This window comes from Jaculus jaculus, chromosome 1 (genome assembly GCF_020740685.1).
Source record: "Jaculus jaculus isolate mJacJac1 chromosome 1, mJacJac1.mat.Y.cur, whole genome shotgun sequence".
Lineage (NCBI taxonomy): Eukaryota > Metazoa > Chordata > Mammalia > Rodentia > Dipodidae > Jaculus > Jaculus jaculus.
The window spans coordinates 260,661,047-260,671,586 of record NC_059102.1 but is presented as its reverse complement, the minus strand read 5'-3'; the positions used below and the strand labels follow the sequence as shown (position 1 = coordinate 260,671,586).

The window sequence follows — 10,540 nt, the reverse complement described above, 5'->3', positions numbered from 1 at the left end:
CCGGTTCTTACTTGAAAACTGCTTCCAGTGAGCTGGGGAACTGTCACATGCTTACTGTGCTTAATACGAGACGTCGTCTAGTTCCTGACCGTAAAGCACGCGCACTCACCGAGATGCAATATTTAGTCCAGAAAAGGGGCGATGGGGCCCGAACATCCCCCTTCCCTTGGGATCTGTAACTCACACCAAGGGTCCTAGAAGGGATGAGTATGTAATTATAACGTGCGAAGCTGGCGTGGGGACGATCAACGCCCCTCGGGCGCCCTCCACCGGGAGTGGGCGGGGCGACCGGGGAAACGTCTGTCTCGGGAGGGGCGCTCCGGCCGCCGCCGCCCCCGCCCCGCAGCCCGGCGCTCCGCGGAACCGAAGCGCCGCCGCACGTCGCCCTCTCGACCCTCGCGGGGCGGCAGGGCGGGGGTTAGGTGCGGTGCGCGCGGTGCAACCAAGCCTCCGGTCCGAGCCGCGCGCCGCGCCGCGCCGCGCCCTGCGGCCTTCCCATTGGCCGGCGGGCGGCGTCCCCGCGCCCGGCCTCGCCCTCGCGCTCGCGGGCTGCGGGCGGGCGGACGGGCGGGCGGGCGGGGTAGGCCGCGGGCTCGCGGCGGGCTCTGGCGGCCGCCGCCGCTCTGCTGCAGGCGCGGCGCGGGCCCGAGAAGGAGGCCGGCGCGCTGCGAGCTCCGCGGCCGGCTCATGCGGGGCCCGAGCCCGCGACGCGGCCGGCACCACCGGACCTGCCCGGCCGGCCGCCCCGGTACCCCGTCTCGCCCTGCAGCCCTGCCCGCCGGGAGGGATGCGCTGTGCCGCCCGGCTCCTCTCCGCCCAGCTCTGCCCCGAGGCAGAAAGTTTAGGGGGGTCCGAGGGCTGCCGTCCTCCCGCGCCCATGACTGTCCGAGGACCCGGCTGCCCAGCCTCGACCGCCACCTGCCTCCGCTCTCCAGGCCGGAATGAACTATTCCAAGGCTTCCCCCTCCTCGCCTCGCCCTCATCCTTAAAAAAGAAAAAAAAATCTTAAATTCAAAGCATCGTGCTCTGTACACTCCCTTCGTGAATAATTTAGACCTCGGGCCTCATTTCTGAGTGTTAAGGGGGGGTGCGGTCTCCCCCAAAGACGGCGCGCTAGAAGGACAGATTCCCCTTGCCGACCCACATTACACCATGAAGAGGTGCAAATCGGACGAGCTGCAGCAACAGCAGGGCGAGGAGGATGGGGCTGGGATGGAAGACGCGTCTTGTCCCCTGCCGGGCGGAGACCCCCGGCCGGGGGAGACCTCCGGTGCTAACTCCGCCGGCGGGCCAACTTCAGATGCGGGCGCTGCGGTGGCACCCAACCCGGGTCCCCGAAACAAGCCTCCTGATTTAAAGGTGAGCGTGGACTGTTCCCCCCAGGCAAGCCTAGCCCGCCACATAGCTTTCCTGCTCCCCCTCCACACCCCCCCCAACACAACTGTCTTAATGAAATAAAAGTGATGGGGAGACCCACAGAGGTCAGACTGGATGGACAGATGTTCTGCTAGAACCGGAGGGGGAAGTCTGGTACCGTTTTGTGCCTGTCTGCCAGCTCCATTTCAGGCCTGCGTGTTTGTGCTTTATTATTCAGCAAACGTTCTAGTGATTCACCCATGCGAGGTTGTTTGAATAACTGTGTGAAAAGCTATTTGCAGACAAAGGGCTGGTGAGATCGAACATGCCAACTAGAAAGTTAACATCACTTTCCCTCCCGTAGGATGGCTGGAGAAGAAAAGAGCAGTGTGGGTGACCATTAGCCAATTAGCCTCCTCCCAGTGGGATTTGGGAGCATCTTCCTGGTTGAAGAAGCTCAGTTTGTCCATCTGTGAAAGGGGGATGTGGATTTGCTGCCGTTAGGTGGAGCCAGAGGTTAAGCTAGTGCTTGGAGATCTCTGCCTGTCTACTGCACCAACCCCCAGGGTGGAGAACTGACAGGTGGCAGAGCTGTGTGCTTAGGGCCTCGGTTCAAGTTGCACTCACGCTGAGCCGGCAGCTAGAACCAGAATTGGAAAAAGCCGTTCACATGGAGCTGTTTATTTTCCAGCCTGAGGTCTTCCAGACAATTGGCGAGCTGTATTGAATATATTTCTGTGTCAATTACAGCAGCAGTGGGGATTTAAAAAAAATGCACCTTTGCTGGAGCTGTCATCCAGACTCCTCCTGGCTCACGCGCTTCAGTCCAGCTCACGACTGGGCTGAGCGAGATGTCAGCTCCAGGAAGGAACTTAGATGCCTTGGAGATTGATGTCTCGGGCATTGTCTCCAGAGAGGGTGCAAAGTCTGGGCTAGGGGAGCAAGAGGACTGTCCTTAGGTTAAGTAAAACCTGTGTCTTATGGCAGTGGGCACGAAGGAGCTCACCAGGATAAGCCAATGACATTCCTCATTTGGCCTGAGCAGCTCAGAGTCAGGAAGTCAGGTGAGTGTGTGTGCTCTTACCCATGTGTGTTCACTGCCTGTGCTCCAGGTGTGTATGTTGTGGGGGTGATGGGGGGAGGGTCCCCCATTCCTTCTGTGGACTTTCAAAATTTTGAGTAGTTCTGCACATCTGACCTCATGTTCTCCAGCCTGACATCTAAGGATGAGGACTGTTGAAGATCTAAGCTCTTTGTACAAAATTTTGATTTCCCTGGACCCCTGGTGGTCATCCCACCACCAGTAGAGAATATTTCTTGTTTTCAGTGAGATGATGAGGGGGAAAGGTCCCTTTAACGCTGCTGGGAGAGGGAATCAAGCCTTATGTTGCAGACTTTGACCTCCTGGACCAGTCCAGAGGAGTCTAGCCAGCAAACTCTGATTCATGAACCAGATGGGATCTTCACACAGAGTCCATGAGAGGCAACCTTGAAAACTGTCCCACTCTCCAGCTCCAGCCACAGTGGAGAGTGCTGGCTTAATTCCCTTTCACAGATGCCTTCATGGTGGGGAGGGGGCAAGGTGGCTGGTGGGGGACTGCAGTGTCTCTATGTCTATAGATGTGGCTGCCTTATGCTGTTTGTTTCCACCCTCCCGCATCACCTTTTCCTTTCTCAGTGACATCCTCACTCTGCTCAGTGGCAGATACAGCAGCAACTCTACACTTGATATATTAACTACTGACTGTCCTAGAGGAGAATTGAAAACACACATACACACACACACACCAGCACTGTGGACCCAGGCTGAACACAGAGCTACCATGGCCTGTGAAAGCCCAGAGAGACAGTGTGTTTATCTCTGCCTGCTTCATCACAACATGTTTACTGCAGACCAGCGGTTTCTCCACCAGATATGATTTGGGGGCCACCACTATTTGATTGGCTATGTGATGACCTCAGACAGATCACTCAACTTCTCAGAGGAAAGGGACAAAGAATATTGGAGTGTGGCCAAACTTGTTTTCCAGTGCTGGAAAAGTTTTCCAAGGCTGACACAGTTCTCCAGTGGTGGAAAAAATTCCATCATTGACCCTGGACTAGGTGGAAGTTGCTTTGTTCTAGATTTAATGATGGTGTGAAGAGGGATATGTTTAATTTGTTTAATACCCTCTGCCCCACACTTGAGTTTCGTTGAGGCTGATCAGCAGTTGCGTGGTCTTGCTTTCATTTTGCACTTGGAGATGGGAACTTTGGGTCCCTTAGTCCCACTTCTATTTTCTTGTGACAGCTCCAGGCACTGTGATGGATTCAGTGCAGTGGAGGAAATCATCTTGAGAGAGGAGCAAAAACCTAAGAAGCTCCATCTAAAGCACCTCCATGGTAGGAGGGGGACAGGAGAGAATTTTTTTATTTTTAATTTAATTTTTATTTTTGGCCTAAGGTCTGAATGCTGCTTCCCTCATGACAACCAGCAGTTTCAGGGGCTCCTGTGGTCTCTGCACCTCCAGCACTGTGAAGCATCATACTGTGTGCAGTAAACTTCTGTGTTTACTTTGTGTGGGGGGTGGGAGCATGCTGGGATCACACCTAGATTCTTGAGCATGCTAGACATCCCTTCTCGAACTACACCCTGTGCTCCAAGTTTCTCTATGGCAGCCTGAGATCCGTGATTATAAGGTAGGGAGGGCCAGTGTAAGAACCAAAAAATAATTAACTAGCCATTTTAAAATTGTAACTATAACAAAAAGGCAGCCTGCAAGTGGGCATGGTTCTACAGGAGGCTTGTGTAAACACTTCACATGCTCTCCACTAGACCACAAGATCTTGTGTCCTCCAGGGCAGAGCTCAGCTGACACTTCAGTCGCATTCCTTGGCCACTTACACACTTACAGCATGGATCCTTTTGTAGCCACCTGAGCTCATGTCTCCACTCATTTCTCCTCTTTCTCCCACCCTTTGCTGCTACCAGATTCCCTGCTTGTTGAGGAGAGGCTGACCAAAGGTACAGCCGATTTCTTCTGGGAGACCAGCTGCAAGGAGAAGGGGTCTGGGGAGGAGCTTAGGGGAACTCCACAGAAGAGAGGGCCTTTTCAAAATACTGCTTGTGATAGAGACCTGCTTGGGAGAGTGGCTGAGCTTAGTGTGCTGGTTCTGTTCTGAACACTGGAGAAGCCCCAGGAGATTGCCCATCTCCCCACCGTCCTTCCCCCACACAGCTGCAGGAGTAGTCTTTCCTGAGAGGAGGGCCTGGGGATGCTGGCCAGGGTCCTTGCCCTGAGGTGCTCTGTCCCCTTACAAAAGCCGGATTTCCCTAGGGATTTCTGTACATTGTTATCTCCCTGAAGAAGGAGGGGGACTCCACCTTCCATTGTTCCCATCCTGGCTCCAAACACTTTCCTTTAAAAAAAATTATTTGCAGGGATGGGAGGGAGAGGAGAGAGAGAATGGGTGCGCCAGAGCCTCCAGCCACTCACTGCAGATGAGCTCCAGATGCATGCATCACTTACCATTTTAACTTTGTGCATCTGGCTTTATGGGGATATTGGGGATTTGAACCCAGATCGTTAGGCATTGCAGGCAAACGCCTTAACCACTGAGCCATCTTTCCAGCCCTCTAAACACATTTGACCCAAGTCTCTCAAGTTTGTTCAGATCTTGTCTTCTGTGTGTAGTGGTCTCCCTCCTTGCTGAGTGAAGGGCAGGGAAGACACCAGGCAGCTGGATCCTAGGTGGCTCACCTGTCGGGGTGGTCCCAAGTGCTTCAGTACCCCTGTGAGTGGTTCATAGCTCTTCCCCATTCCTCAGAACACTGAGGAAGGTGGGTTTATGCAGCCAACAGATACTAGACACTTTCAACAGAGAGGCACTATTTTAAATAGTGAAATGGTACATGCATATAAATGTGTCCCAAAGCAGGCATGCCTATAGTTTAATAAATGAAAAATAGCCAACTTGCTTGCTTAGTTCAAGTCAAGAAAAAGCATGGACATTCCCAAGTGCCTGTTTTTGCTCTTCTGTTTATTTTTTTTATAAGGGTCAGAGTTTAGTTAAAATTTGTAGGTCACATTTTCTGCATTTTTTGTTTAAATTTATGAGAGGGAGAAAGAGAACTGGTGTGCCAAGGCCTTAGCCACTACAGAAGAAGTCCAAACACATGTGTCATGAAGCCTGTGTGTCCCTTCACTGCATGATTTTTTTAAACTGACCATTTATTTGTATTTGCATAGTGTGTGTGCACATGCACAAGTGTCTCTTACCACGGCAAATCAATGCCCACTTTCTTTATTTGTGTGGCTGGAGAATTGAACCCAGACCTACAGGCTTTCCAAACAGCTACCATTAGCCACTACACCATCTCCTCAGCCCCAAGGCATGGTTTTCTTGGAAGTGTTTCATCTTGTGTGACCTAGAAGTTCACTTGGAGGTACAGGCAGTAACTTACTGAAAAGCTTCTCTCCCAAGAAGTAGTTGGAATGTCCAGTTGGCCATGAATTTGGGGGTGAGGTTAAATGATGGTGTGGATAGGGAGAGGCTCAGAAGTTGGTGGGGGGAGGGACTGGCTCTTAAGAGTCAACCCAGGATCACCTTTCTTATTTTTATTTATTTGCAAGCAGAGAAAGATAGAAGAGAGACAGACAGACAGAATAGGTGCACCAGGGCCTCCAGCCATCCCAAACAAACTCCATAGACATGCACCTCTGTGTATCTGGCTTTCCATGGGTACTGGGGAATCAACCCTGGGTTGTTAGGCAAGCACTTGAACCTCTAAGCCATTTCTCCTGCCCAGAACCACTTTCTTTAAGAAACAGCATCTCCTCCCTTGGAGATCCCCATCAGCTGGGATGGTACATCTTTGGAATGAGGCCCTGGCTGCACAGGGGTCTGCTTTTGGCTTGCAAAACACTAATGTCCTCTGTGTATTAAGAAGTTAGAACAAAGCTGTTGGAGGAGAACAGGTGGGCTTTAAATTTGACTCTTCAAAGTACCAAAGACTCACTTATGCTGACCAAGTTAGGTAAGTGATGTACACTTCAGAAAACAAAACTGGCTGCAAGGGCATTAGTCCCCACTAGGCCCGCCCCGAACTATGGGAGGACAGTAGACACATTCTCCTTCCAAGCCAACACATTCTTGGCAGTTACTAAGATGACTGATGGCCGCAAGGGTTCAAGCTGCAGCAGGAGGGATTTGGGTTCAACACAAGCAAAAACTGCTCAACTGAATGTTTTAAATTTGGGGGAAAGATTAAGTCTGAAAAAAAGGGGGATAGTTATCTAAAGATTGCATCACCTGAAGGAATTGTTTTGTAGACTTGGAGCAAAGCATTAAGCTGTGATCACGTCTGTGACATCGAGGTCTTTGGCAGGACACAGGGGTAGGTAAGCTAGCTGTTGCCCTTCAGTCACTTGTCAAGGATTCTTCCGTCCATCAGTAGGTGAAAAGCTGAGGAATCATTGGAGAGAGCAAAGTTGCAAGGCAGCACAGGATTAATTGCAAAATGAGTGGTGCAAATAATGAGCCCTCGTGAATTCAGTGCAGAGCCAGGCCACACACACTGGCATGATTAGAGAAGGCTTTATGGAGCAGGGGCCAGAGTGTGAAGGATGGTTAAGATGGAGAGGACACACCATGGTGTGGCAGTGACTTTAATGAAAATCTCCTGTGTCTGGGTACCCGAGTCAGTTCTGTCTAAAGACCCATGAGGAGCTGACCTTCATTGGTTCCACCGAGACTGCTCTTAAAAAAGAAAAGAATGAGGAATTCAAATAGGGTTGGAGGTGGGGACACATTGGCTCCCAAGTTGAGCTCCATGTGTTGTTGTTTTTTTAATGTGACCTGATGCTACTGAAGGGAAGATGATTTCAGAAACTTTCCATCACTGTTTCCAGTAGAAACCCCAAGCAGGCTGGAGCCAGACAACTGCTCTCTTCTCTAACACCTGAGTTGGTGGGTCCCCTTCCTCACTCCCTCAGACTGCCACCCAAAGCCTCTTGAGGGCGTTGGAGACTTCCACAATCCACTCTGAATCCTTACAATCTCTGTGGGTTTTCCCAGTGACTCGTTCTCTAATGCTGGTCCCGTTTCCATAGAGACCCTATAAATAGAGGGAACGTTGGCGACCTAGGCCTGTAGAGGCTCAGGGTGACCCAGGCACCTCCGGAGCCCTCACAACCACACCTGTGGTGGGGCAGAGAACCAGGGCCAGTGGAGGAGGGCTGAGCAGAAGCTGTCTGAGAGATCAGTTCGCTCTGGGTTAATGTGCCTTTCCAAGACCCTTTGAGCTTTTCTAGGATTTGATGAGAACGCAAAGACCTGTAGGAACTGGGAACTGCTCTTGACCATTTTTAACCAGATAGTGCCAAGGACAGTGCACCCTGAGGCATTTTCCTTTTGGCTCCATGAAGCTGTGTTTGCAGAATCTGGGGCAAACTTCCTTTGGTTGGACCCACACCCAGGGAGGAAAAGGCTGAAGCCTGGTGTTCCAAAACCACAGGCTTCTCTGGAAGGAGTTTTCAAGAACCATCTAGTTCACCATTCTTCCACAGGGCATGGTGCCACCTGGGAGACTGGGGTCCTTTCCACTGTTGATGACAGTGAGTTCAGGGAAAAGGCACAACAAACCTCCCCAGGTGTGACACCTCCTCCTGGTAGCTGCCACTTCTGGTCTGATCACCTTTGGAGATGCACTGTTTCATTCCCTTCACACGGATGGCAAGAGCTCTGTGTGTGTCCCGGCCCTGACTCTGCAGCCTTCCAGCTTGCTTTTCCTAATACGTGGTTTTTGACCGGCCACCACAGTTGGCTTTTGGCAGCTGGAGGAAAGCAAAAGGCAATGTGGAAAAGCAAGTGACATTTAGAAGCTGGAACCTGTTAGTCAGAGCAGGTGGTGCTTTCAGCTGCGTTGGCGGCTAAGTTCCCTCGAGCTAGTCACCATGGTTTTCCTCACTTCTGAAACTTGGGGCTTGGTATGGTATTGCCCTGACATCTGCTTTTTTCTTTTTCTTTTTCTTTTTCTTTTTTTTTCCACTCACCACGTTATGTCAGAACTCCTTAACTATCTCCCTGACACCCACAGGTACAGGCAGCCGGCCTGTGTATCACCCTGCTGTTCTAGCCTCCAGTACCTTGCATGCAGGATGCACCCCCTCCCCTACAGTCTTCTGTTTTGTTCTGTTCCATAATACCTACTGTGGACTTTGAACAGAGACTTCAGTGCTATTGAGACAAAGATCCTGTGGTCACTGGTCACTGTCTCTGGCTTTCTTTCACCTGCAAACCAGCTGGGGAAGTGGGCACTAAAGACCTGTGGTTAAGAGAGTCTTGCCCACGTCCTAGGATGAAGTCTGCAGAGATCCCCAATGACCTTTTCCTCAACCCAGGGATTTTTTTCTATGTTTCAATCCTGCCTTGGATGCTGTCTGGGAGACATACACATCTGCTTTAGTCTCATGTCAACGTGTAGATGGATAAAAGTAAATTAGACTGGAAGTTGGAAGCTCATCTGTGTGGTTTGGACAAGCCACCTAGCTATGATGTGCCTTAGTTTCTTCACCTGCCAAATGAAGCACAGATGGTATGATCTGTCACATTTCTAGTTCCCGAGGAGAGACTAGTGTCAGGTTAGGATGACAGCATAAATTGGAAAGCGCTTTGTACAATTTTAAAAACAAATTGGCCAAGGACTATAGAGTTCAAGGCTATGTGGCCGACAAGGGTGGCTGCAGCCTTCTCCCCGCCCTTCGCCAGTTCCTAGGGATGTTGGAGAGAATGGACCTCAGAGCCTCAGGACCGCGGCTGAAGCCTTTCAGAGGAACAATCTCCCTGAATGGGTAGGAAAGAGGCCTGTGTGTTAGAGAAGCCAGTCAGGAACAGGGGCAGGGAGGAAGGTACTGCAGTGGCCATCTAGAAAGACAGTTTGTCGTTGTAGTGTGTGCACTTGCCAGAACAGCTGGGCAAAGGCCAGAGCCAGTGGCCCCATGCAGCATGCCTGGAGGGAGGTCTTACATCAGCCTGGCTGTGTGAGGAAGAGGGCAGCTCACAACTGAGGCCCGGCGTGGGGGGGCTGCAGAATGTGTCCCACTCTGAGCCCCTCATGTCACAGTGCACGCCTTTGTGCACTCTGCCTCCAGGTCTTGGTTCTGCCCAAGATAGATTCAGGTGGGCTTCAGGTGTGCCTCTGATTGGTCCAGGTCAAAGCACAACTCTGCGGGAACACCTGGCATCAGGTGACCCCCTTCTCTCTCCAGGGCTGCCCAAGACTTATGCTCTTGAAAAGAAGCGATTTCCTCCTCTGTAAGTGAAGTGTTGTGGCTGTTGCTTTTGTGGGTATCTGGGGAAATCAAGTGAGATCATGCGGGGGAGAAATGCACCCCAAAAGCTCCAAACCCTCAGCTCATAGTGGGGTGTGAGGATGGACCCACATGGCCGGTGATGTGGCCAACTGTCGCCACTCTGAGGAGTGTGGAGGTGTGAATGAAGAGAACAGTGAAAGCCCTTCTCCTCTGTGCAAGTGCGGGTCATGTAATGATCACGTGAGATGCAGGTGCAGCTGGCTGTAGACAGCGTTGGAAGTGTCAGGAGTGGGGCAGCCTCTTCAGAACATAGAAAATCGGGCCTTCTTGGCTCTGCACGGTCTGATGTCTTCTCTCTAAGTTTATTTCTAGAAAAAAAAAAAAAAAAGGAGGAAGAAAACTAGTGCAATTTTTTTTTCAAGGTAAAGTTTCACTGTAGCCTAGGCTGACCTGTCACTCTGTAGTCCCAGGCTGGCTTCGAACTAAAGGCATGCACCACTACCCCTGACAGTGACTAGTGCAAAAAAAATTTTTTTTTTTTGTGGTTTGGTTTTTCGAGGTAGGGTTTCACTCTAGCTGAGGCTGACCTGGAATTCACTATGTAGTCTCAGGGTAGCCTCAAACTCATGGCGATCCTCCTACCTCTGCCTCCTGAGTGCTGGGATTAAAGGTGTGTGCCACCACACCCGGCCTAGTGCAGTTTTTAAAAAATTGTGTGTGTGTGTGTGTGTGTGTGTGCACACGCGCATGCACCAGAGTGGCTTGCTACTGTAATTAAATGCCTTTCTGGCTTTATGTGAATGGCTGGGGAATAGAACCCAGGCCAGCAGACTTTTCAAGCAAGCACCTTTAACCACTGAGCCATCTCCCTGGGGCCCTAGTATAATTTT

The 10,540-nt window shown here is 51.3% G+C and overlaps 1 protein-coding gene across 2 annotated transcripts in view; it reads left to right on the top strand.

Annotated features, from left to right (window-relative positions):
* Positions 1-750: 750 nt before the first annotated feature.
* The window catches only part of Tmcc2 (transmembrane and coiled-coil domain family 2), a 41,312-nt gene continuing 31,522 nt past the window's right edge, over positions 751-10,540 (top strand). The window contains exon 1 of one of the 2 annotated variants that reach the window (XM_004663548.2): positions 751-1,359. In XM_004663548.2, the coding sequence (XP_004663605.2) occupies positions 1,153-1,359 (207 nt within the window). In that variant the 5' untranslated portion in view covers positions 751-1,152. Of the gene's footprint in view, positions 1,360-1,976; positions 2,421-10,540 lie in introns of those variants that run through there. The other variant, XM_004663549.2, reaches the window with a different exon arrangement.